This window comes from Falco punctatus (assembly GCF_963210335.1).
Source record: "Falco punctatus genome assembly, chromosome: 2".
NCBI lineage: Eukaryota > Metazoa > Chordata > Aves > Falconiformes > Falconidae > Falco > Falco punctatus.
Genome location: NC_137581.1, coordinates 92,986,766 through 93,014,759, shown reverse-complemented (window position 1 = coordinate 93,014,759; position 27,994 = coordinate 92,986,766). Strand labels below are relative to the sequence as shown.

General features: G+C 43.2%; 1 protein-coding gene across 1 annotated transcript; it reads left to right on the top strand.

Moving 5' to 3' along the window:
* GRPR (gastrin releasing peptide receptor) lies at positions 1-27,591 on the top strand. The gene is made up of 3 exons (XM_080375169.1): positions 1-882; positions 18,488-18,839; positions 22,461-27,591. Exons 1-3 carry the CDS (start codon positions 464-466, stop codon positions 22,851-22,853), a joined length of 1,164 nt encoding a protein of 387 aa, XP_080231295.1. The 5' UTR covers positions 1-463; the 3' UTR covers positions 22,854-27,591.
* The last annotated feature ends 403 nt before the right edge of the window (positions 27,592-27,994 follow it).

Here is a 27,994-nt window from a genome sequence, read left to right as displayed (position 1 = left end):
GGAGGCTGGCAATGCAGCGCGACAGCAACTACCAAAAGTTCTCGCTTTTTGTAGTAATAACTCCCTTGTTCCGGACTTGGTTCTGCTCAGCAGACCTGCAGCTGGGAATTTAACAAGCCTCGGTTTTGAAAATGCCTCCCGCTTACCGGTCTTTGAATCTGATCAATGGCCTTTCAGAGCTGAGGAATACCTAACAGCGAGACAAGTCAATGAAAAAAATGCAAGTTTCAGGATCCAAACTACACTAAAAGATGTTCTCCCTTCACCTTATGGGAACAGTGCTGTCGAGCAAGCTGCAGTTGCTTTTTGGTTTGTTTATCGCCAAGATATGTCACAAAGTGATGTGACTTTTAAACTCTTCTGACTGTTCAAAGCCAGCAAGCAGCAGCAAAATTAAAGCAAGAAATTTACTTGAGGATTTTCAAAGAAGAAAGCTGTCTTCCGAGAAGAGCAAAGTAGGACAATGGCATCTGGAGAGTGCCTCCTGCTAGACCTGGAAACAGATAACTTCATTCTCTACAACATCTCTGTCAACCACAGTACAAACCTCTCCCTCCTCGGTGACGACTGGTTCTACCCAGCGTTCTTTTACGCCATCCCCACGATCTACGGGATCATCATTTTGATAGGCCTTATTGGCAATATCACTTTGATTAAGATCTTCTGTACTGTGAAATCCATGAGAAATGTCCCTAATTTGTTCATCTCCAGCTTGGCTCTGGGAGACCTGCTGCTTTTAGTGACTTGCGTGCCCGTGGACGCCAGCAGGTACCTTGCTGACGAGTGGCTGTTTGGCAGAACTGGATGCAAACTTATCCCCTTCATACAGCTCACCTCGGTAGGGGTGTCTGTCTTCACCCTCACTGCTCTCTCAGCTGACAGGTAAGCCAGCTGCTGTAGGCTTGAAAAGAAGTCTGCATAATCATGACTCCGTGAAATGCATGATTCTGAATGTATATTTTCAGGTAACAAGTACGTTTTTTAACTAATGAGGGAAAAGGAGCAACTTCAGTTAATTTCTAGTTCACAGAGCACACGACTTGGAGAGGACACAGACTGAAGAAAGCAATTTTATTCTAGGCTAAACTAAATGTTTGTGCAGTTTAGCAAAGAGTCTAGCTTAATTATAAGGAAAACAAAAGCAGATGAAGCTAAAGACCAGAGAGAGAAAATGCCATTAATGAAGCCCTGTTAAAAGACATCATGTCCACATTTGCCGAAAAGGTAATTGATCCATATTTCATGAAGTGTGAAGGTGCTAGAGCAGCAATTTAAAGTGCAGTTAGAACCAATTCTTTCTAGTGGCTTGCTTTCTTAAGGCTAATTACATGTGAGGCAGTATTTCATGAAATATGTTTCAAATATTCAAATGAGGATGTCTGAATCCAGGAATCTCAGTTCACTATTGCCAGTGTACTTTCCTTGATTAAACCATTTGCCCCTTATCCAATCGAAACTGATCTGTGCTGTTGGTTCGGAAACTTTGTCTTCCAGTAAAGTTTAGTAAAAACAACATGTGATAGCTATTTTAGAGTATCTGAAAACAAGTTTGACTTTAACAAATGATATGCTTCTAATCTATTTTAGGTTTCTGTGAGGCTTTTGAAAACTGTCTCGGAGCACTCAGATTTAAATTCAGAAGATATTTTAATTTGTATGTTATTTGGAAGGATGAAGCCTACCTTTCTGGAAAGTATTTATTAGACTGTTGGCTTTTATAGAAACTCCTGTGCACATCAGAGGAGCCAGGATATTTTGTTTCTAATTTGGATGCTTCAGAAGGAGATTAAGGAATATATTGCCACTGTGCTAAAGTTAGAAAATCTCACAGAAGTATGAAGATTTCCAATGAGAAAAATCATTTTGGTTTTGGTTTGCTCAAAAAAAACCCCGGGTATTGTATTTCTTGGTCACAAAGAAGTGACATTAGGTTTGCTTTTGGTAGCCCCTTGCATGCCACTCTGTGTCTCTCCTCCTAACCTAATACAAATCAGCAGACTATTTTTGTTCAGTTTTCAGGGTAGTTCATATATATTTCAATATACAGTACATGACCTCAATGAAAGCAGGTGACTCCACAGTGCTTCACAGACAGAACAGCCAATATGTTTATTAACTCCTCCATGCTGGGGTACATATAAAAAGAATGCTCTCAGTCCCAATAGCAGATGACAAACAGGACTATGTGTAGACAAAAGTCTTTAAGCACTTTTCTCTAGAAGTGTTGGGGAAATAGGACAACTGCACAAATTCCCTAGGAAAGGACTACTCTGAGTTTTGTGCAGTGGCTGGAGCCCCTCTGCCTGCTCTGAAGAAAATGTTAGGAAAATAATAAATCTTTATCCAGGAAACTCATCTTTCCAAAGCTGTAACGTAAGTTGTTTTAAGGAGTGTAAGGAAAAGAAAAATACATCATATGGAAGATTATGTTAGAGAGATTTACTGCTCTCCAATCATGTGCCACATAAAGTAAATATCGCAAATGCTTTTACTGAGCAGCACATCAATACCATTTTTGCCTGAAGTGGGCGAGCAGAACAGAAAAGAGCAGCTGTGGCAAGCTTGGGGTTTGGTGACTTTAAATTCTGAATCTCAGCTTTATCCGGATCCTGTTAACCATTGTGCTGCACTGGTGAGCAAACTTTACCACACATTTCAATGCCACTTGGCTATAAGGGAGAGAGGCATGCATGTGGGAGAAGACTTTATATTCCCATTTCCAAGAGATCAGTTTACCCTCTTATAATGCATCTATTGTCCACTGCAGAAGGAAACAATAATGAAACTTTTACCTTTCTTAGCTATATGAATCTGAAATGCTGTGCATTGAACCACAAATGGCCCTTACCTATTATGTTTGCTGAAGTTTTTGTAATAGTATATTAACAGCAGTGCTGGGATAATTTTGTTACAAAATAATCCAATCTATATTTTGTCAGCTTACAGCCCATTAGTCTATCTTTATTTTCTTAAAACTGTCACCCTGAATTCTAGGCCCCAGTATTAACCACATCAGAATAATTAGGAAAATAACCTTAAAATGTACAGGGAAAACTTCCGAGATGCAAGTTGACTGTGACCAGCATGGTGATGCCTGCATGGGTCTGTCTGTACCCTGCTGTGGCCCCTGGGGCAGGGAGATGCTGACCCTAGCACTTGGGGTTGGTTTCGTGGATAACCATTTCCAAGGTCAGACATGGTGTTGCATGAAGGATGAGTGGCAGCTCAGCACTGCAGGGAAACACCTGCAGAAGTCAGCGCCATGGTGGTGAGACCAGGGTAACACAAGGACCCAGAAGTCCAGCAGGCAACACTGCTCAGGCATAGCTCATCTCACTTGGCTTTTGCTGTCTGAGGTGAGGAGCCATTCCAGGATAGTCAGCAAGGTGTCCCCTAATCCATGGAAAGAGACACCTCCAGAGGAGACAGGACAAATCACCATGTCAGGATACCTAGCTCCCTCCTTGGGTATAGAGGAAACCTTGTGGTTTAGCGCAGATCAGATGCCCGTATTTGAGATGGCTAATGATCAGTGATGTGAACCCGATCTGAGCTGCTCGCATGAGGCATGTGAATGTCCCCGTTCTCATGAATCAAAGCCATAGACCATGGCAGAGAAAAAAACTCCCTAAACCATCTGCTGTGAATAGCATTGCATGGCACTGTCTTCAAGGAAGGGGAGACCTGTCAGTCCACCACAGGCCTTTTGTCTATAATTTATCTTCTGCAAAAACTAACAATAAAACACCCTCAGTTCCAGCTCCCTTCCATTGACAAAAGCAACTGGGAGCAACTGCTGGCATTACTGAAGGAATTGTGGTGATGCCTAGAGAGACCTGGCATTGCAGGAGTCAGAAATCTGCTGTGTAAAGAAAAGCATTGCAGTGTGATACAACAGGGACATTTCCAAAGTTGTGACCCTTGAAACACAAGATGAAAGGCAGCGGGTAGGTGTGATGGCAGATACAGTACATGAGCGAGCGGTGAGACACATGCTACGTGTTACGATAATTGTACAAATAATGTCGGTTGCTTTGGATCACCTTCTGAAAATGAGGGACTCAGTTTTAATAGATTTTTGCAGAGCCCACATCAGGGGCACAAAAGTATGCCTCCCCACGGCACACTTTTCCTCTCTCCATTGCCACTTTCCTGTGTTTTAGGCAGGGTTAATCGTACTGAATCGATCCTCTGTTGGTGACTGCAAACACTCAGCTAAGCGCCAATCTCCCACACGGAGCAAGCACCTAAAGCTGCTCAGCGGTTTGAGCTGCCAAGACGTAGTGGTTGTCCAGAGGATTGGCTGCTCACTTGCAAACTTTTCTCAAGGAGAAACAGAGGGACAAACTGCTGATCTCAGCTTTTACTGTAGCGGGAGCCTCCCAGCCTGCCAGGTGCTCTGCGTGCACGGAGGCAGAAGAGGATGCCTGCAGAGGTTGGGTTAGGTAGGGCATAGCCAAAGGATCCCCGGGTGCTTAGGTTGGCTCTGGGTACAATCATGAGATTGTGTCAGGCTAAAGTTAAAGTATTTGAGACAGTGTGCAAGAAAGGGAGAAAATAATAATAAAAAAAGTTAATATTAGAAATGTATTTTTTGTGGTACTACTCAGCTGGCTGTGTGGTGTCTGCATCTCTCCAGCTGCATTTGCAGGAGCAGTGGGACCTGTGGGCTAGACCTGTTTCCCTGTGAGCTTGGTGAATTTACAGAGCGGGCAGGAGAGGGTTAAGGCCTGCGGTGTGCTTACAGCCACCCCCCATGAGTGATAAGGCGCCAGGGCCAGTATACAAGAGCAAGAAATCAAGCAGTCTATGCCTGTGTATGACTGTGAATGAGGTTGACCGGGGAAGGACATCTGTCTGCCCTGCTGCTCTGCTCTGTCGAGGCAGCACATTTCTTCAGCTACTGCTCAGCTCATCCCAGCAAAGAGGGAGTTTGGGTTCGCCCAACAGCCTGCCCTCCTCCTCCTCCTCGGTGCAAAGGGAAGGGGTACAGAGGTGCCTGTGAGAGCAGTGACACCTGGGCCACTAGCCCAAGCAGAAAAGCCAAGGCTGGCTCAGCAAGTGGCAGGAAATGAAGGAAAATCTTTGCACAGTAAGAGGAAAAGCAACCCTCTTAATTGCCCTTGTCATGGGAGATGTCTTCATTTAATTGACTGTTTCTCCCATGACTGACAGGGTTTATACATTTGCATTTGAATTACCCAAGCTGTCAAGCACTGATCATACTTCCCCACTGTTCTGCTGACAGTAAAAAATCAAAATGCCCTGGTGCTCATGCAGTGAAACCTTCCTGAAGTAATGCTGGCTTTGCAAGCACACAGCAGGGTAAGTGTAAAGCGTAACTGGAGTTTACGAGCAGCATCTTTACTTGAAGCACCTTGGACTATCTGGATTTTAGCACCAGAAAACTGCAGCAATGCCTGCCAGCCAGAGCTATCTGCTGTCCTGTAGTGGAAGGGAGTGACAGGGTAGTGAGACACATCGGGTGACATCACACGTGAGGTTAGGTGGCTTACTTTGGTAGGACCAGCTGCAGACAGCAGGAGTTGCAGTCATGTGGGAGACCTGAAATGAGGATGTTACCTTTGGAAATGTTGGCCCCAGTGCTTGGGTGCAAGGTTGGTTGCAGGGATGCTGCAGTGCTTCCATCTGTGCTGGGTCCCTTGGAGTGGGTCACAGCCAGAGCTTTTGATGTTACTCTGAACTCATGTGACAGTTTGTTTATCTAAGAGAGAAAAACTTTAAGCAACCCTCTCTTCTAAAAACACAGTGGTGTAAGGAAAGAAACAAATCCAGAATCTCTAGAAACGTACTTTTAAATATGCAACAATCTTTGTTTAGTGCACTCATCTCTTCTGTGATTTGGTGTCTCCGTCCCGGACTATAAATATTAGATACAATACCAGAGGAAAAGTAATATCTACATGTCAGTTCATGTGTTTTATTTTACAGTCACTGGGTTATGTCTCCACAAGAGGATTAAGGGAAATGTGCCACCCTAAAATAAAGCTATGGAAAGCCAAACTGGATTTCCATCAAGTTGATTTACAGAGAGACACTTCTTTTTTTTTTTTTTTTTTTAATACCGTCAGTTGTAAAGTGTCAGGTCCATAGTGGTTATGAATTTATTCTGGGCAGTCTAGTCACAGCATTCATGAAATCCCTTCAGGTCGCTAAAAGACTATGTTGGAGCAATTTACTTGCGCTGTAATTTACTGTGCAGCCTCAGGAAAGTTTTGAGAGGGTGACAGAGAAAAAGCTACTCTCTGAACTACTGAGGCAGCCTCTAACCCAGCCAATGTGCTTTGGCAGAATGATACCCCAATGTGTACTTTGAATCCACCGATGCGGTCTCAGCTGGAACATTGGTCTTCCCAAGCCAGGGAAGAAAACCAGAGGCGTGTTGGACCCCAGCCCAAAGCCTTCCCTCCCACTGAAGCATTGCGCAGACCCTCCTCGACCCTTGCTGCTGGCACGGTGTCCATGCCTCTGCTCTTCTTGTGCTGATGGCACAGGGTGTGTGAGGAGAGAGATACACAGACCTCTTTCAGCCACTGTACAGAGTCTTAGATCCTGTGTTGCTGGCCACTGTGTCAATATAATATAAACACTTTTAGAACCCTTGGGTTTAGCTCTCATTTCCTCCATCCCTGCATCCATCTGCACCAAGAGAAACAGATCAAACAGCACAAACTGTCTGAATATCTTGATTAGCTGGAGCAGATGGGCAAAACACAGTAGATGTACTTCTATAACCAGGAACATTAGAGCTTCCATTTATATCAGTGGGACCAGTGCACAAATCCAAGGTTAGAGTCAGTGCTAATGTGCTGGAGACTGTCAATATTTAAGCAATCAAAAGGAAGAAATGTTAGATTACCTGTTGTTTACATTTCAGCAAAATGTGAAAACCCCAATCAGTTGTCATGGTCTCATGGTATGAAGTGCTGTACACACTGTTAATAAGTAGAGCGACTGGCCACGGAGAATTTGCCGGCTGTGTGTCAGACTGAACGTGGTGAGCTGGGACGTCAGCATCGCTGCAGGGAGACAAGCTCACAGTGGTCCTATCAGTTCATGTGGTACTACTTGGTGTTCAGATGTGGACGACAGCCTTACTGAGAAGAGCAGCAGGGAGTTGAGCTGAAAAAGAGAAGCAGGCACAGCCTGCCCTGTATATGCTGTGAAACATTCGGTAGCTGCCTTGCTCACAGACAGCCCTTGCAATAACCTGTTTTCCTCCTGTTTTGAAAAAAAAGAGTGCACCGCTAGCCCGGTGGCGCCCCCTCACCTTGTCTCTCACCAGTTCTGCACCCACATGCCCACTTCACCCCATACCATGTAGGACACCATAGGCCATGAGATCCTGCCTGAGCTCCTGCTCCTAGCAGGCTCCTTGATTCCCCCCACACTGCCTGCATAGGACCTCAGGCAGAGCGGGGGGGTGGTGTCCAGAAGCTCAGCCTGTGCCCTGGGGCAGAAAGCGAGGGCAGTGCCTGGGTCCCCCACGTTGCTGAGGCACCAGAGGGCATCCTAGCAGCAAGCCAATTGCTGTGCTGTGAAGAAAGGCAGAAAGCTGGAGTCCCTTGCAGAAAACTCTCCTCCTGACACCAGGCCAGTGACCAGTTTAACCAGATGGCGGAAGACTGTAGAACACCAAAAGAGAAGTCTTGCCAGAGTTCTGCCCATCCTATCTTTGTCTGCTCTCGCTACAGCCAGTCTCTGCAGCTCTGTGGGAAGGCAGGACAGAAAACAGCACCACGACACCCCGAGAGGAAAAACTATCTGTTCACAGCTGAAGACAGCCCTGAAGCATGAAATTTAGACATGGACGGTCAAATGACCGTCTCTGTTCTCCCAAGATCAAGAAATGCAAACGCTGACCAGCACTGACTGCACTAGCCATCCAGTTCAGCAGCATTTCTTGCCTGTACCCATGTACCGAGGCTGCTGAATACCTCACAGGGTTTGGATTAAAACAGATCTTTTCAGTGACTCTAGGCAACTTTCTGAACATTCAGACTAAAGGTACACATATCACCCTGTCCCCCTCATGTGCCTCTGGCATCCTGTTATCCTCACTGCTTAAAACTTGTGTCGTATTCAAATTGAAATTCATCTGACCTCTAACCACTGCATAATAATCTAGCATAATCGAAAGGCTGAGAGAGTTGGGGTTGTTCAGCCTGGAGAAGAGAAGGCTCTAGGGAAACCTTACTGTGGCTTTTCAATACTTAGAGGAGCTTATAAGAAAGATGGAGAGGGACTTCTTACCAAGGTATGTAGGAATAGGACAAGGGACAACGGATTTAAATTGAAAGAGGTAGGTTTAAGTTGGACATAAGGAAGACATTTTTTACAATGAGGGTGCTGATACACTGGAAGAAGTTTCCCAGAGGAATTGTGGATGCTCCATCCCTGGAAGTGTTCAAGGCCAGGTTGGACGGGGCTCTAAGCAACTTGTTCTAGTAGATGTCCAGGGGGATTGGACTAGATAACCTTTAAAGGTCTCTTCCAGCCCAAACTATTCTATGATTCTATGACAAAAGCAGTCAAAGATGGCACTAGATTGTTCAGCCCCAACATGCAGCTGAAAGTTCATATGGAGGTGATGGTCTCTTTTGCCTGTTTACTGAAGCCACAGAAAGGACTTAAGCATCATATAGCTGACTTACTCTATACTAGCTAGCTCAGGTACTGGTCACACTAAAGCCATGACACAGTGAGAATGGCACAGGATATCTCATTTTGTCAGGTGCAGAAGAGATGTTCCAATATCTTCTCTCGGTTTCCTCTTGCCTTGAAAAATCGCTAGTTCTTTGGCATAGTCTGCTCACTTGTGTCTTAGATTTACTGTTTTACACCTGGCTGAGTTAAAATGGCTTCTGTTAGATGATGGTCATTTACCCCAATGATTCTACAATATTTTTACAGTGTCATCTGCAAATTTTCCCAGCAAAGGTTTTATAGCCTGCTGGAGGCAGCTGATATACACAATAAATAACACTGCAGCTAGAGCAGGTTCCCAGGACCCAGGCTAGAAGTGGCTCCACACACTGCTACCTTTCCACCAGCATGTTTGAGGTCCTCCCAGGGATTTTAACCCTTGTCCCATAGGAGAGAGGAAGGGATTGCATGGATGTGATTAGGGGAGGATGGACCATGCATGCCCTGGCACACACACGTGCATGTATTCACATGCATGGTCACTCGTGCCAATGTGCCCATGCAGGCTGTGCCTCCCTTGTACACCAGCATGGCCCACACCCTTTTTACATCACCTATAATGTTGTGACAATATAAAAAAAAATCCTAAATTTGCCATGTATTAAACAAGACAGGCTTATACTAATTATCATCTGTGTAGCAGGATTAATCTCACCATTATTCTGTCTACAACTGGCCTTGGGTTACCCAAATTCTTGCAGTTTTCTTGGTCACACCTTCCAGCTTTCCAAACTTCACAACTTTGGAGCCAGTTCTCCACTTCTGATGAAGTTCTCCACTTTTTCAAGATTTGTAAAAAAATTAACACTGGTTGTTCCCTGTCTGGTTCCTTTAATACTCCTAGGTGTAAATTATTTAGGCCTGATGGTGTGAAACTGGTTTGTGTTAGCAAATGTTGGCTCACATCTTCTTTAATAGAGCTGACAATTTTCTGCTACATCTATAGTACTACACATATGGTATAGATCCCTCCTCCACATTTGGTCTTGAAGACAAATATGTAGTAGTTGTTTTCGCCTTGTTTCGTCATTGTTCGTATCTCCACCATTTACATGGATGCCTGACTTACTGGTTATTTTTGCTCCTGATGTATTTAAAAATGCACGTTTGTCTGTTACACAGCGACCTTTGATAATTTGTTGGCTCCTCCAGCTTCCCTTATCAGTCACCGACATTTTTAAACTCTGATATTTGCTGTCATTTACTTTTGCCTTTTTTCCCATCTGTTGTATATTGATTTTTTTAATTACTTCTTTGAGATTGTAGCATGGATCCTCATTTTCTTTTATTCAGGGCAGCTTTTTGTCCTGCATGTTTTTTTTCAGGGCAAGGTGTGGGAGACAAAGGTGGAGACTGGGTGTCAGCTGCTAATGTATAGTTAGCATTGCCCCTTTTATATTTATATTCCCAGTCAGTTGATCTGAGAGCTGCTTTTCACTTCAGGAAAACTGTTTCTCTAAAGTTTCATACATACACATATATATAAATATGTCTGTATATAACTTTTTATTATCTTTCCACAAAATTAAGGTAACCACACCACAGCTGCTATAACTTGAACTGCTAATTTTAAGGTCAATGATGAATTATTTTTCTGTCAGAACAAGGTGCAATATTGATTTATTGTACATCACAGGCAGGACTTTTTGGGTTGAAATACTTCCATTTTTAGAAACCCCAATGAATTTCTGTAACTGGCTCTGTGAGACACCCAGCAATTATGCCACTTGTTAGGTTACCCAGTGATGCTGGTTTTATGTACCAAAGGTGATATTTTCAGGAGAAATAAGGTTGATTCTCTAGTGAGATGAGGAGTCCCTGTCTGAAGCTGCAGCTTTAGTTGCCCTGGTAAGAGTTCAATCCTCAGGCATGCAGAGCCCCTGGTCCCACCCCACTGATAATGCCGGAGACTTGGGCTGAGACAGAAAAGCCTTGGATGGAAAGCATCACTGGGGCTTGTTCCTTCCTATGCCTGGTGGCCCAGATGCCAGTACCAGCCCTCCCAGCTCTGCTCTGGGCATACATCACATTGCAACCCTGGCACCAGCAAGCTACTCCACCAGCGTGTGATCTGTTGCCGTGTGGCACGAACAGGTACGTCCCTCTGCTGAGCAGGGCACGTCTCTCTGACTGTGCTGAGCGCTGAGCATGTAGAAATGTGCACAGCAATTAGCTGGTATTGAGGAGCTGGGGCACTGGCTGTGTGTGTGAGCTTGCTGGTTTTGAAATCAAAGGATGTTTTTCAATGAATGGGTCCCACCCCTCCTTCAAACAGCAGGTCTTACAACCATTTGCCAGGACAGTGACAAACTGCGAGGCTGGCCCATTGAAATCTTTGACTTGGGATCAAGGTTTCATTCAGAGGCTTGGCTGAAGATCACCTACAGGGAATAAATACTCTAGGTGCAAAGGGGATCTTTCTAATAAGGAAAGCACTATCCATGGGACTCCTACTGTTTCATGCAGTAATGTTTACATCCGTTGTTTTCCATATGTATAGTTAATTCTGAAATATTTTATGCTCTGGATGGTCATGATTAGGAATAGAACGTTCACTACCGAATGCTTACTATTTAAGCTGTCCTTCCCCAGTGTGTAGTGCAGTTCAATGACCTCTAAAACAGTCTGTTTCAATTTTGACCTTAGTCATTCCTGGCCTGAAGTTCCTATTTGTCTATATTCCAGGATGATGCAGCAGTATGCAGGTATAGACTGAAATGTGAATGCACACTTCAAAAAGTGAGAACTATGTCACTTCCATCAGTGCCTCCTTTTCCTTTTCATTTAAATGTTAATTAATAAAAAAAGAAAGTAGGCAGTACCTGCCAATGTATGTAAGACTAGCCCGTTAGAGATGTCTTTGTGCCCATATGCAATTTACTGAAGTAAAGATTTTAATAACAGATGTTCACCCAAGAATCATGCTTAATAATGATAATCTCAACTAAGTACGCAGAAAGCACATAGACTCAGAATAGGTTGTCGTAGTGTGTTGAAGGGTTAGACAGTCTAGCAATTGTGTGGATTTATTGAATTGTCTTCAGAGCTATAAATATTCATAATATTCACGGTGGAAACAATATAAAGAAAGTTTGGGGCATTGCATTTCTCATAAATTTCTTGGGATATTTAGTGAGGCTTTTTCTTTGCTTTCAAAGTGGAGCTTCACACTCAACAAGGCTCCACGTGCTTCATTTATGCAGTTTTTGCATAGCATCAACTTTGTCTCTGTTGCCTGAGGCTTGTTTGTATGGTAATTGAGCCAGTCCTTCATATTATGTGGGCAAAACAATAATGTGATGCTAGTAGAACATAATTACAAAATCTTAATGAAAAGATTCTCCTTCAGTCTATTGATGGGCCAAGATCAGACCAATGTGGGCACATTCAGCTTACAGATGGGGAGAGATGGATGGGAATCAGAGGAACTGTGAATTGCACATCTTTCCTCCCTCTTTCAGTTACAGGTAGGAACAGAAGAAATATGGGGACATGCTAACTGAGAGGCAGTTCTTCCATCATTGCAACAGGAAGTCGTGGCAATTTCAGGAGCTCGTTTACTAGAGATGGGAAGAACCCAGCGTTTTCACTTCACAACAATTTAGGTGACTGGTTTTGTAAGACATCAGTCCATTCCCACTGATCTCTGCTTTTTTATTTAAGTTTCAGGTTCACATTAGTGCAACATCTCAAAATAGATCTTAGTTTAAACAGATTCAAAGTTTGTAAGTGGATTTCTCACTTCAGAGAAAAAACAGAAAGCGGCAATATGGCAAATCTTTCCGCCAGCCCGATGCAGTCTAAACACGGGGAATGGTAATGAAGGAAGGACGGGCAAGCCTTCTAAAACTGTGTTTGAACAGGTTTTAATGCACTTGTTTTTTTAAACCATTGTACAAATTCAGGAGTGGAGCCCAGGATCTTTTTATGTAAACAGTGTAGGACATCATAATGGATGATACTATTGGGAGGAAACTTTCCTTGAAACTTAAGTACTCCTACAAATTCATTTTTGAGAGGCAGTGTCCCATTTGCCTGTAGGAAGGATGGTGAGGGTTTTTTTTTTCTCTTCTTATATTTCTTGCAAGCATGAGGCTCAGCTGCAGGGAGATGGGCATGCTTGGAAGGATTGAGATAAATAAAGGGCAGTACTCTGTGGCAGAGCCTCTCTCAGCCGTTTTGTTACACTCCTGCTGAAAAAAGTAAGGAAGAAAAAGTTATGAAAGCAACTTAGTGCCTCTTTTTAAGCCAGATTCAATAGATGAGAGGGATGTAGTGGCTGGCACATAGCTGCTGTACAAACCTTGCTGTCATATTCAGTCACCAGAAACATCTCTGACAGCCACCTACCTGTGTGACCAGCTGCCTTCGCTGCCATGAGGGAAGGATGTTTCTTTCCCATTGCCAATGGCAGCAACTGCAGTTATTACAGAGGGCACAGGTTATTGCAGCTGAAATTAGGATCTACTGACCTTCCAATTGTAAAGACGCTGCAGAAGGTGGTATCTCCCAGCTTAAAAAAGCCTCTTTTTTTGTAGTCCATACCTACCAGGTATACAATGAGGGCTGATTTATGTGCCATCTCTATTAGCTTTAATCGCTGACATAAGGGAAGGGGAAAAGGATTAATACAAAACAATCATAAAAGAGGAAAGCAAACTAAGGCTGCCTACAGCACCAGCTTCCCCACACAGCATAAAGTTACCTCCCTAAAAAAAAACCCAAACAAAAAAACACCAAAAAAAAGACAGTGAGATATATGGAGCAAAGTTAATTTATAATCCAAGGGAAAGATCTGATTTTCCTCCTATGCTGTAGTTGTTTTAATTTATTTTTTGTGGCTATTATAGCAAGCACAAGTAAGTGGATGAAGGTGACAGGAAGAAAAACATAAAGGAGGCACTGAAGCTGCAGCCTTAGGGATAAGGTTATTTCTTCCCCAGTGTGAGAGAAAAATTGCCACCCTTCATATCTCTCTGCTTAGGAACATATAGGCAATATGGCTTTGAAGGCAAAGCATGTTTGTACCTCAGCTGGTGTGCATTTTCTTGGCTCAGCTGAGGACCACAAAGATGGCTAAAATATTTTGCACCAGCAGAGAAGCTGCATCCAGGAAATTCTGACATCCATTTGGGGCGTTATTTTGATCTGTGTCTTTGGAGAATATACCTGTAATTGTCTTTTTCATGATAAAGCTACCTCTGTGTTTATATTTGAAGTTGCAGCTTTGGGGCTAAGTGTAGGGTATTAACCAATGTTTGCATAGTCGAAGTTTTAGAGTACATTAGGTGGTGTTATCATTAGTTACATTATTATTAGCATGAGGGTAATGGCACAGTTTTCCAGTTTCCCTGGTACATTAACTTCAGTGGGAAAAGTATTTACCAAAAAAAAAAAATAGTGTGTGTGTGTCACATTTTAGCAGTTTATGGTCATTTCAGTAGTTTCGGTTGTGAGAAACGATTACTCAATGAGCATGACAGCGATCCTAAAAGACAAGTAGAAGACATTTTCCAGGATTCAGTGGAGAGGCATGCCTCTGTGAGCTTCTACCAATCCCAAAAGAATTTTGGGAATTAGGTTGAGAAGTGACCATACATTATAAGTTATTGAATTTGGATGTTCTGGGTTGAAGCAACCCTCTCACCAAGCTCCTGGAGGCCTGGTGACTGACCTGGAGAAGAAGGATAGCAGTGAGGTCACTGTGGCTGGTGCAGGGGAGGAGTGCCTTACAGGGCAAATCCTCACAGTGCCTAATGAACTGTGATTATATTATTTGCACTTAAGACAGCCCCACGTGTAATTTCTTTGTGCAGGCTTCTTTGAACAAGACTGCAAAGTAGAGAGAGCACTGGCATCCATCCTGGTCAGAAGGTCATTGGCAGCTGCTGTGCATAAAGCAAGGTTGCTGCTTCACAAGCGCAGTGGGAACAGAGACATTCAAAGACTGAGCAGTAGAAAAGGTCAACATCTCTTTCTTTCATATTTCCTATCAGATTGGCAACCCAGTCATTTTCATCTGGGCCGTTTGACAACTGGAGAGAGACTGGCGCTGATACAAGTTCTTGACTGTACTATTTTTTATTCAACTCCATCTTCGGAAGGCATATTTTTCTTTTAAAATTTTGGCCTTTGTTGTAGGGCATGAATCATACCTCTGGTTTTCAATATTTTTCAAACATTTCTTTGAAAGTGGGTTGAGAAAGGAGTTCAGCTGAAAAAAAGTGGTGTCAAACAGTAATTAGAGACAATGTGAGAGCAGCAGAGGTGATAAAGCCAGGGCCATGCCTAGATCTATTGCAGACAAGCTGAGCATGCAATGTGACACGTACTCTCAGAGCCCGTGCTGCTGCATGGGTTAACAATAGCACTGCTGTAAGACCTTTGCGTGGGAGCTCACTTGCCTGGCCACCTAGGTCCACGGCTCCACTGAGGTATATAAGCGCATTCATCAACATCCCCTTAAAAGTAGATTGGGTGATTCCGATGCTGGATGTTAAGTGTTGGAAAGCGATGTGCCTCAGGCTCACTCATCCAAAAAAACATTGCAGAGGACAAAGCTGTGGAAAGCTTGAAACGATATTTCAGACACAAGCTGGAAATATAGATGCTGAAAAACAGAACCAACTGCTGCTCAAATCCAGTCTACCTTGCTGAAGTTCTTAAGAAATGTCAAATAAATTATAAAATCCAGGGTTGACCCTATCTGGAAAATGATGTGGAGAAGGAGTAAAGAGGTTTCTGAGTCCCACTCAGAAACCAATCAGGAGCTGCAGCTTTTCCACTCCCTGAGCACCAACCACAGGCAAATCTTCCAGTGGTTTCCCAGACCAAGCCCCAACCCAGGGATCCGATCTCTTGTGCATCCCCCCACTGCCCGTACACAGAGCAGCCCTTGCAGCTGCTGTCCAGAACCCAAGCTGGTGTGGGAGAGCAGAGCTGCTGAGATGCAAGCTGGTGAGAGACTCAACGCATCAGCAAGGTGGCTGGAAATGGAGACTCCTACCAGATCATGCTGATCAGTTAAGCATTAGTACTCAGAGGATAACATAGATTACTGAAGATTTCTGAGTGAGTGAGCCCACCATCAAAGAAGTCATAGAGATAGTCAGCAAAATAATTTGATTCAATTATCAGGTTCTTAAGAAAATATCAACCTGTGTTCCCACATCTGAGAATCTACATTTCAAAACATATTTTTTATCTTTGTTTTTGCTGGTTTATGTTTTTGTGCTTTCAACCTGGTGCTTTTGGTCTACATTGAGCCCCTTGCAAGCAAAGCATCTCTCAGATCTTCTTTTGTGTCTGCTGTAGTAGGCTTTAAAAACAAACTAAATGCCTAATAATCAATGCCAGCATTCCTAGCCCTTTCTAATTGTGTTATTTCAGAATTATATTGTTTGGAAATGCCATCTCTAATTAAAATGTACTAATAACTTGAAACAGATTAATTTTCTGACTCTCCCTACGCCATTAATGTTAATAAAAACTAAACAGAATCTGTCTTTCTCTGTGTTCTTTAACTCATTCATGTTACTGGAAATTAATATAAGAAAATATTCGCTCAGCTGGCTATATTGTGTAAGAAAATCCCTGAAATAATTACGCTAACATGCCATGTTGATAAGCATACAATAAACATCTGCAGAAATAACTTTGCATTAGCTAGATTTATGGATACCTTGATATGTAGTTAATATTCTTTTGCATTTGTCTTCCTTAGATTTTACTGAAGATGTTCAGTTAGCTAGTGTTCCGTCAATAATCTATGACTGGTGAATCATATCATAAATTGAGCTGTTTCAGCTACTTTGTTTTAGTAATCTGCCTAGCTCTTCCATTTTATTACTGCAATAGTCATAACATCATATTTGCTGAAGTGCTGTGATTTTCTTCACCTGAGATCATGATCTTGCACTAGATTTTGCTTTCTGGAATAACACCACTTAATTCCCAGTTTCAGAGTGCAAGCTGAAGAGGTGCTAAGCAAGCCTTAAAAATACTATGTCTGGCTCCTGCATCTGAATAGCTGAAACAAAGGGGAGCTGGAGAGGCTGGAGAATAAGTGATTAAACAGAAAACTATTGAGCAAAGTGCAGTCCATGAAAGGAAAAATCATTTACACAAGACACCTGTATGAAGAAACATCTGCAAATTATGAGATGTCCAGGAACAGTCTTTATAAAAGTAAATATAAATAAATGTGAGCATGTATGTACTTATGTATACACGTATATACATGCATATGTATAAAATATATGCATCTAAATGTGTGTATGTATATAAAACACACACACAGAGATGTAGACACTTATACACGTATATTCATACATAGAGGGAAAGAGTAGGTATGATGAGCAGGATATTGCTTAGAATTAGAAATGGAATGCTTATCCTGCAAATAAGGAGATTACCCAGTTAAAACAGTGCAGGACTGAGAGACTCCTCTCTCAAATGCTGAGCATTAAGGTAATGCAGGCTATTGTACATGCAGAATCAGTTGCATACATTAGGCATCCCTAAAGCATGGGTTTGGGCTGCCAGGCAGATGGAAGCTGCTGTGTGCTGCCTGGACTCAGGCAGAGTGTTATGCTTACTACCTCTGCTCCCACCCCAGTGCCCAATTCAGCCAGCTGAAAAAGCCAGGATCCTGGTAGGAGCTTAGAAATGGACTCTAGAGCACCCACATGGGGAAAGACCCCACCATGCCAGAAGCGGCTGGGACAGCCTAGCACCCAGGCACCCATCCATCCCCGGAGAGCTGATAGTGACCAAGAGGGGACCAAATGGGCCATGGGCAGTGTGGGATAGATCCTGAAAGAAACATCTAACAGATTGCAATTGTTATGTTGATGACCCTAAATACTTATTTATGAAACCTGTAGATATTCCTTCCTAATTATCTTTTCTTTTACTGTGTTCCTTAAACGCTTATGTGAATTGTGATTTACTCAGAGTGCGGATTCCTGCTGGAGCAGGGCTCCAGCAATTATGAAGCTCTTCTGTTTTCTGGTCCTCTCATTATACACATCAAGTCAAAATAAATTGGATTCTTTCATTTTCTTGGATTCTAAAGTACAATTTTCTGAAAGGCTGAAATCATGAAAGACAAAATTGCAAATCAAAAAAAGTCTTCTACATATCTAGCATAGCAAGCAATAGGGCTTTTTTCTTCAAGAAAGTCACTTAGCATCTCTGGCTACTTAGCCTGGGTGCACTGAGTTATGGACAACTCTTAGTTGCCAGCTGCACCACCAAATAGCAATTACAGCAGGCAACATGCTCTTCGTAGCTTGAGAAAACATAAGATTTGGCTTGCCAGAGGCTAGTGTACACACAGCTCGAAATGTGTGGCAAAATTTCAATCCAGTTTCCTTCAACACTATTCTGTAAAGGGATGTAAAACACTGCTTGCTTCTGAAGAGGAGTCTATGATTGCACTTCCTATCTTAATGCTATTTGGACACATACATACAGGCAGCACCCTGCTTTGTTGGGTCAGTTACAAATTAAATGAACGCAGAATCAATACATATGAAACTGAATGGACCCGAGACAAGTGGCTTCAGTTTAAAATGAGAAATCTATTGAAAGCATCAAAATTTAAAACACCAGGGAAAAAATCACAGTCTTGAGTAAAGAAGGATTTGGTTTGGTTTTGGGGTTGTTTTTTTTTTTCTAAATGGAAATGAGAAGCAACAATACGATGCCTGAGTGTTGAGATCAATATAATATTTATTTTTTTTATTTTTTTTTTTAGGTATAAAGCTATAGTAAGGCCAATGGAGATCCAAGTATCCCATGCACTGATGAAGATTTGTGTGAGAGCTGCTATAATCTGGATTGTATCCATGCTGCTTGCCATACCTGAAGCAGTGTTTTCAGATCTGCACCCTTTCCATGACAAAGTGACTAATAAAACCTTCGTCAGCTGTGCCCCTTACCCTCATTCGGATGGGCTGCATCCCAAAATTCACTCAATGGCATCATTTCTCATCTTTTATGTCATTCCGCTATCTGTCATTTCAGTATATTATTATTTTATTGCTAAGAATTTGATCCGAAGCGCTTACAACATCCCCGTGGAAGGAAACATGCACGTGAGGAAACAGGTAGAGACTCAACTTTCTTCAAAAATCCACATTCCCTGTGAATCTGGGAGTAAAGAGGAAGTACAGGGAAATTTATACGGGAGCAGACTGCATCTGTTGTGCTAATTTAATTGGTTAGGTGGGGTAAAAGATTTTAAATGGTTGAAACAAGCCATGACACAGGAATAAGCAGTTAAAGCATCTTCTCCTGTTTCTAAGTTCAGAGATTTTGGCAGGGTGGTTACCATGGCAAACACAGCAGAAAACCCATGCCAAAGCCCTGGAAGGTATTGACTAGGATGCAGGGAAAGAGGCAGAGCTTGCTATGGTGTTTGGAGATTGAAGCTGAGGTGTGACATGGGAGAAAATGAAAACTTCTCACAGCTGCTTTGTCAGAGAGAGGACCTTGGATAAAGCCTTGCTCTGTGGAGCAGTCCCTTTTCACACAGAGGGAAATGCTGGCTCTGTCATTCAGTCCTCTGGACTAGAAAGGCAAATAGGACACAGCAATAGGGAGTGGAGGTGAGGGAAGCCCCTTCTGCAAAGCTCCCCTGGGCCAGGAGCACCGGTGTGTCAGGGAGGTGCGTGGCTGCTCCACAAAAGCAGTGATGCCTGCTGCGCTCACCATGGATCCAGCCCTTCTCCGCTGGTGCTGTACCATGTTGAGAAACCAGTACGGGCTAGAGAGGGACTGAGGGAGTGGAGATCAGGACAGATGGTGGTGGATGCAGGGTGTCCAGAAGGGAGGATGGAGCAGGACAGTATAGGGTCTTCACAGATGCACTGAAGTTATGTGCCTTGTGGATGGTGTGATCTTTGCAGTGTGGTATCCCAGAAGATGAGAGTCCTGGCTTCTCCCCTTAAACTCTTCGGTCATTATAATTGTCTCTCTAAAAACACCTCTTTTCCTAGGGTCTCTGGAGGGGAGTGGTGCTGGACAGAATGACCTGTCCACCTGTTATTTGCCCTCTAATAAGCCAGACTGGTCAATCTTCTGGTCCAATAGCTGTAGCCTCAGGTTTCAATTTTCTTTGATTTATATAAACAGGCCATTTGCTCTGGCATAATGCAGCCTTTTAACCTTCCCTTTATTATTATCATTAATAATTAATATAAATATTAATATTATTATTATATATATTATTATTAAACTTCCTTTATTACTATGCAGAATTACCTCTGTTACTGTCACTTGTGAGTGGGTGGTTTTATAAAAAACCCCAAACCATCCCACTGCAGAGCTCACAGATGGGCTGGCTCAGCTGGGACCCATGTATTTCAAGTGAGTTTCATGCCCTGGTTGACAATGTGTGGCTGAAAATGTGAGAGTCCTGAACCGAGTGAGGGGATTTAGCCAGGATTTGGCCCACCTAACTCCAAGCTTTCAAATGGAGGCTGCTTCCTCTTGACTGCTCCTGTTGTCAGCAAGCGGAGAGAAAAAGTCATCTCCAGGGGGAAACTGGCTATTTCAGGTCAGTGCTTAAATCTGAATGCATCTGAGCCTTGGGTTGTCCAAGTAACAAAGCAACAGCAGGGTAACTTGTTTCTAAACAACTTATTTACCTTGACATATTTACCTTATTTATCTTACCTCATCCTTTCAGCTGAGGTGTGCTTCAACCTAAGCTAAACTAACACAGCTGTTCTTCAGCTGAATGATTGCCCGTATAATGCACCCAGCTGCCATCACCTTGGGCTGACCTAACACAATCATCTCATGCAGCCTTCAGCTGCTAAGGTGAAACAGTAGGGCTGGAAAGCTGTGTTTTCTGCCCATTAAATGATGTGCCATCCCTGAAATCCTTACCCTTTTCCCCTTCTGAATGTGTGTAAATCTTTCTCCCCTGCAGGCCATTTTTCTGTTGATTTGATGACTGGATTAGTGACAACAAAGCGAGTAGTCAAAGCAGCCCTTTCCCCCGTTGGTTTTGGGGAGAGAGCTCCAAAGAAAGCCAAAGGCGGGGCTGCAGTCTAGCACCATCACTCCATCACTCCCGTCCTGCAGTGCATTCAGGAGCTATAGGTCTCTATCTGAGATAACTGGTATCGATTTCTTTACTGTGTTGCTTCCTTTCTTTATAGTGCAGATGTGGCCTCAATAGCCCTCTATCAAATTAAGGATAAATTTAAAAAGAATATATTGTTCAGCAAAGGAGAGCCCTTTCTCAAAGGATTTAATTTTCAGCCCGCTCTCTGGAGACATCATCATCTGGTACACGTCAATCCCTGAGCTCGATGGCTGATTTTCAGTGGGGGCTGGTAAAGAGGCACAAAATAAAGTCAGAATGGGTTTGTGCGGTCTCTCCTGCCTGCTCCCTGCTTGCAGCTGTCCAGAGGAAAGATCAGCCTGTGTAAGATGCTCGGTTTCTGCTTTACCTGTGCAGCTTGGAAGGGGAGTGAGGATGGGGAAGTGTCCCAGGAGCGTGGCCAGGCACCGGGGCAGGAGCAAGGGCAGCAGGGAGCTAGGAGCTAGAGGCAGTTTCAGGCCGTTCAGGTCCTGCTCAAATACAGGGAATGGGATGCAACAAATTCCATAGCGGGGGCTGGGAAGAGGTGCAGGGATCACCACAGAGAAGAACATTACAAAGCCCTAAAAAGCCAACAGTGCTACACTTTTTGTACCTGCAAACTTCTGACTGTGCAGCCTCTCCCAGAGAGCAGCATATTTTAGCAGGTCTTTCTGGGCAACCCTGTCTGTCCTCTCCTTTTGGGTGACCTCTGCCATGGCTCTTGTGTTTGTTAGGAAGAAAGATGTGGCTTTCACTGGCATTGTTATCTTAGTGTGCGGCACTGGTGGACAAAAGACAAGGTATGATTTACCTCAGCTCCCCTCAGTTGAGTAATACCCTTGGGTTGACTCCAAGCCCGTAGACATAAGTAAAATACAAATGTGGCTAGTCCGCACAAAGGTTACACTGCATGCTAGCTGACATTGTAAAAGCACCCCTCCGTGACAAAGCTCAAGCCATGTTAGGAGAGGTGGTCATTCATCTATTCACCACCTAGACCTGTCTTTTCCTCGTAACCCCAGCTCTTTCAGCTGAAGGGTTCACCTCACCGCTGCCTTGATGTTTCTCCAAGTACAGAATTTCCTCTCTCCGTTTCTCCAGTTCCTTTGGCCTCTGAGTGCTGCACATGGTCTCCAAGGGCCATGAGCTATTGGCAGCATTTTTGTGTACATATACCACATGGCCCCAAGGCAGAAAGTCCTGCCTCTGGACTCTGTGAAATATCCCAGACCCCTACACCATAATTAATAATAATAATAGTAATAACAACAAGATAATACATATAAATTATCTAAGTTTGTATATATTTTATGTGGATAACTAATGCAGATGTCCGCACTTTTGTTGGCTGAGCTGGGACTTTACAAAGTGACAAGCCTTTGGAATTTTATCTCTAAACAGGACAGGAATGACTACTTTTGTAATAATTTTTCATGTTTATTTGCTTTTAGGGGAAGGGGATTGAGGAGAAACAAGGAGGGTTCTTGACTCTGTGTTCTCCTGCAGTCCTGGTTGCCCTGCTCCAGCTGTGCTGCCTGCCACGTGCTAGCCCCAAAGCTGCAGCACTGGGAAAAATAGTTACTGATCGGAGCTAGGACTAGCTGCTAATCTGAATTTCTTTTTCTTCTTCCAGATTGAGTCCCGTAAGCGCCTGGCCAGGACAGTATTGGTCTTTGTGTGCCTCTTTGCCTTCTGCTGGCTTCCCACTCACATCATCTATTTATACCGGTCCTACCACTACTCAGAGGTGGACACCTCAGTGCTGCATTTCATTGCCAGCATCTGCGCTCGGATCCTGGCATTCACTAACTCTTGTGTCAACCCATTTGCTCTCTACTTGCTCAGCAAGAGCTTTCGGAAACAGTTCAACAACCAGCTACTCTGCTGCAGAGCTCGTCTCCTCATGCGGTCCCAGAGCATGGCCAGGAGCACCACACGAATGACCTCCCTCAAGAGCACCAACCATTCCCTGGCTACCTTCAGTCTTATCAACGGCAATCATGTCTGCCATGAAGGCTATGTCTAAAGGGCACAGTCAGGGACCAATGCATCAGGTACTCAGCATGGCCGCTTGGTTTTGCTCCATGGGGATGATGAGTAGCGACACACACACACACACACACACACACGTGCGTGCGAGGAAGCCCGATGTGCTCAGAGAACTCTGAGGAGCTTGAAGCATCCAGTGTTTCATCCTGGGCTGAGGCTGAAGCATCCAACCCATTTCATCCTGGACTGAGGCATTGCCAGAGCAGCAGACCATTGAGCACCAGCCCACAGGAGCTCCCTGGGAAGCGCTGCGCTGCTTCAAGACCTGCTGCTTTTAATGAGAGCAAAGTGAGCATCTTAAGATCAAAACTAGTTTGGCTCTGCAGGTTCTTCATCACTTTCTGCGCAATCCCAAACTCGGCAGACTTACAGCAGGGACAAAGACAGTATCAGGTGCACAAAATCTGTCAGAACAGTTGCATCCAGCAGTTCATGGTATAATATATATTGATACCAAAATAAATTCACTTAAATAAGGTAAATACTTTAAAAAAAGAGTTCAGTGTAGGTCATTTAGAGACTTTCCAAGTATTTATTAATGATCTGAGTACAGTGTTAATTCATGGTATAAAAGATGTCAAGAGTTTACTGGGGCATGTCGGTAGCCGCATCTGAAATGAGCGGTATCTTGCACCACATCAATGTGAAAGCAGTAACTTGAATAAATGTGAGTTGGAATATGTTTACAGTTTTCCAGTGTGTGAGCTTTTGCCATGTTGTGGAGGAGACAGCAGGGCATCCTCCAAGCATTACTATTTTCCTCTTCCTGTCTTCAAGGTGTGAGATAGCAAATGTTTCATCACCTAAGGGATACCACAAAATTTTAGTTGGGTTTGTCTAATGTCAGGCAATTAACAGAAAATGAAGCACAGCTATTTTTCATGCAGTGGTGTTTTGTAAAAAACACTCTAGTCTTTCAGTAAAAGCTATCAGCAATGCAAGGTCTGATCTCCAGCCGACAGGCTTTTTCCATCTATCTTCACAGAAATCTGTGAAGACAGAGTGCCAAAACTGGCTAACAGATTGGAGACTCAGGTCTTCTGTAACGTTTACTCCAGAGCAGTTCCTGTGCCAAGTATCAGCTATTCTGGAAACAGGAGCATGGTGTCCCACAGGTAACAAGCGTGTGGACTATAGGACAGGCAATGAAGCCGCACACCTAACAAAGAAAGCTGCTGCAAAATGAGACCATAAACCAAACGCTGTAGTGGAATATTGAGTTTTCAATGGCCCTCATCCTCTTTGGTGATGACCCTTGCACTTACCACGGCAAAAGAAAAATGAAAGCTAGTAAAACGTTGTGTTGAGCTCACTCTGTGAATGTAGACAAAGTCATGTGTGCAGTGTGAAACCACTCAGCCCTGTATGTGCGGCTGCCCAAGGGTGCTGGTGGGAGCTGCTGTCTCCAGGGGCTGTAAAAGGGCTGTGATGCCAAAGGCGGAGCTCTGAAAACTTGGACTGATTTTGCCTTTGAGAGCAGTGCCCTCTGGGTGAGGTTCAACATGCAGGTACGTGAGCTCAGGATGTGGCCACACCACCATACTGATGTGCTGCTGAGGCCAGTCCTGCCCTGTCCCCCACCATCCCTGGGCACCACCCACCTGCAGTCATGAGTGTCCCCACACCCCAATCAGGAGGAAAACTAATGTCACGGTGTTTTTTTACAGCTAAGTCAATTGCCTTGCTTTGCTGTCTGTGTAGATATGGTGTTAATTTCAATTTACTGGGCTATCTGAGGTCCTCATTTACTAAACTTTTCAGCAGGATGGTGCTTTCCCTGATCTTTAACATTAAAACCACATACTGTACCAGAAGCGTAGTCTGTGACCGTTTCAGAGAGTTTGGTCAAGTTTTGAGCTGTTTATGGCATTTCAGAATGAGAAAAAAATTATCTGGCCTGAGACGTTTTAACAAAATGTTTTCTTCTGCCTTGTAAGAATTTAATCAAGGCAAGCAGAAATGACATGCTTCAACAGCAGCCACACCATCTGTACATGATGTGTCCTCCTGCCTGGTAAGGTTACTGTTGTTCTACAAAAGTCTCCAATAGTTACTGAATTTTTGTTTCTGAGGGAAAGGGAAAAGCACAGCTATGACGTAAGAAAATCATAAATACGGGGAAAAGAGCATTGCTATATCTTGCTCAGGGCTAAGCTGAATCCAGACCCTGCCCCCTGAGAAAGATACAGGGGAGTTACGAAGATACAACACCACAGAATTAAATAAGTGCAATTGATTTTACTCTCTTCTTCCTACAGAGCTAGTGAACCCTCCAAGGACAGAAAAGATGGTTGGCTCTGGTCTGGAAAGTGCTTTCCAGAAATACAGCTGCAGGTGTCTACATATGTCACAGCCTCACCGTTGCTTAATTTGCTCAGTATTCCTTTTCTCTTTGTTTTTAAAGCAGGTAGGCAAAAATTTAGAGGGGAGTTCCATGCAAAATGTAATCCTTTCATCAGAATCTAAGATATCTACAACTTCTTTTAATTTTTAGCAACTTAGACAAAGCCTTTTCACATGAGATGTAAATGTTCATTAACATTCTTCATTTTATTCAGATCACTGCCCTCCCATATAATATCTTTAAGACAAATATACAGTTCTGTGAAGAAAAAAAAAAGATCTACTAGCAAAAGGTTACCTGCAAAAAATATTTTGGAATCTGTTTCACAAAATTGCACTCAATTTTTAATATCATAGAAAGAGCAAATCTGAGGTTGGCATTGTTTCTATTTCATCCTTGTATTAAAATAATGAAAAAATTCAACACAGTAGTGGAGGTCAGGGGAAGAAGATTCAAGAAAGTTTTCTGAAATATCCCAGCATGTAATTGAAATATTTGTAGCTGTAATTGTTTTTTTGTTTCCCGCTTCTTGTCTCATTACCTTGGTTTCAGAAACATGATGTACTTTACACTGCTGCAGCAGTCTAATCCCTTATCTAGAGATATCTCGGTGTTTGCTGGCACAACCACAGCGCTGATTCTTTCAACCTGAAGCATTGCCCACAGTGTTTCATGTGTTTGATAAATTTTCAAAGTGGCCAAGATAAAACCCCTGCCCTGGCAGGTGACTTCAGCGCCATGTGCTTGGGTACTGCTCAGTCCTGGGAAGCTTTGCAGTCCTCAATGGGGAGCGCCCCTGGCTGTGACCCTGGGGGCACACAGACACCTCTAAAACTGGAAACACATGAAATTCCCCTCGAACCAAATAGCCCTTTGGGTTCAGTCTCCTCTGTCTCGCCCAAAACGTGGCAGTTTTGTCATGTTCAACTAGCTGCAGGGTGTGGGTGGGGGGAAAATGGCCTCTGGGTCAGGATGCTGTATGTTCCACACCAAGGGAGTATTGCTGTTTACTACAGTGCAGCTATGCCTTCATCCTGGGTCGGAAGTACTACAGGTCAGAGGGTTTGTAAAAATATGTAGCTGCCATTAGATGAATTGGTGTGAAATAAAAAACTAATATCAAACAGGAACATATTGAGTTATGTCCATGCTTTTCTCAGAAGAAATTAAATAGGTCAAAATGTTGTTCTTCGTTAGGAATTTGAATTTTTTGAGATCCTTGAATTCCCTTTGCTCCCATTGAATGTAGTGGGAGATGAAGATGTTGAGTAAATCACAGTTTTCAGCTGTTCTTGCTTTATTCAGGATTATTCAGGGCAGTTTGGCTCTAAAATGATTTCTCATAAGCTTTGGAAAATCACTGCAAAGAATCAAAAAGTATGGAAACTTTCTAAGACTGACACCAGGTAAAGAATCCAGAGTTCCTCCGCTCTGGCTATGAGGAGAATTTGTGTTGCAGTGTTTCTAAATATTGCCTTTTAGGAAATGTTTAAATATGAAAAATCAAAGGTATGTGATTCTGCTGCATGGCAACAATACCTGTAAGCTAGAATAAATGCCACATGGTGGAAAGGAAGGGTTATATTGTTGAACACAAATATGTATAGAAATATTTGTTGAACACAAATAGTTATTTTAGTAGAAAACCCCACAAAATAATATATAAGGTAATGAATTTTTAATTTGTTTTAAACAAACAAACAAAAAAACCCAAAAGGTCTATTTACCTAGCAAGAAAACAAGAAATCTGTTATTGTTATGTGTAGTCCTGGTTCTCCCAATGAGCTTGATTTATATGGAATGAATGCTATAGTTAAAAACCAGAGAGATCACAGGTTTATGCATGGTTTGGTAGAAATAATATACCTTCTGGCTCATTTTTCTGACAAAATACAATATTTTTTATAGCAGAAAACTATCTGTGTGTATTCAGTTGGGGAAAAAAAATGTCTTTCAGCCTTCTTTAAAGGCAAGGAATTCAGTATTACTTATCTGAGCAGTAAGCAATCCCGCGAACATTAATTGCTTGGCTCATTGGTAGTGCTGGGTACCGTGATGGTAACAGGGTAGCTTGTCCTCTCCATCCTGGGAAACCACAGCAGGTGATGGGCCTGTATCATTCACAATAAACCTTTAGAGATTTCTTATATTGCCCGTTCCAAGAGGAAGAAGGCAGAAGTTCAAGGAGGCAATGAAATATTTAGATGGTATTATTCAAACCTGAAAGTTTTCTGCACCTTTATTGAAATATTTGTGCTATTCCTACTCCATTTTAACTTTTTTTATTTATTTTCATGACCATCTTTATACATGATACTAACTTTTAAGCCTGAAAAACATGCATGTAAAGAGATAGCTGATTTGGGTCTTCTGTAAATTTACCATCTCATACCAACATACTCTTAATACCAGTCCCTCTGCTGCCTTCTCCTCCTCCCAGGCATGCATTCCCTCTGCCTCTCCCTCAGCTGCTCTCCCTTCATTGGCTCTCAACCACTGAACAGCACCAGCCACAGCTGCACCTTACCTACATCAGCCAACCCACCGCCCCTGAAGCCAGCCCACAGCTGTATATTATCAGTGCTAATTAACCCAGCTTCATTCCTCTACACACAGACTGCAGCCTGACTGTTCCCCAAAGCCAGTAGCCCTGCACCAGCTGTGTGCCTGCACATCTCTTCTGGGGAGACCGTCTTGTCCCTATTCTCTCTCTCTTCCCAAAAGAGCTGGCAGGGTTTACTCCTGCCATCCTGCCTGCAGCTGGGGTTATAAGC

Coding starts and splice junctions, on each gene's coding strand:
- GRPR (XM_080375169.1), top strand. CDS start 464: ATGGCATCTGGAGAGTGCCTCCTGCTAGACCTGGAAACAGATAACTTC. Junction 883..18,487: donor ACTGCTCTCTCAGCTGACAG/GTAAGCCAGCTG, acceptor TTTTTTTTTTAG/GTATAAAGCTATAGTAAGGC. Junction 18,840..22,460: donor ACATGCACGTGAGGAAACAG/GTAGAGACTCAA, acceptor TTCTTCTTCCAG/ATTGAGTCCCGTAAGCGCCT.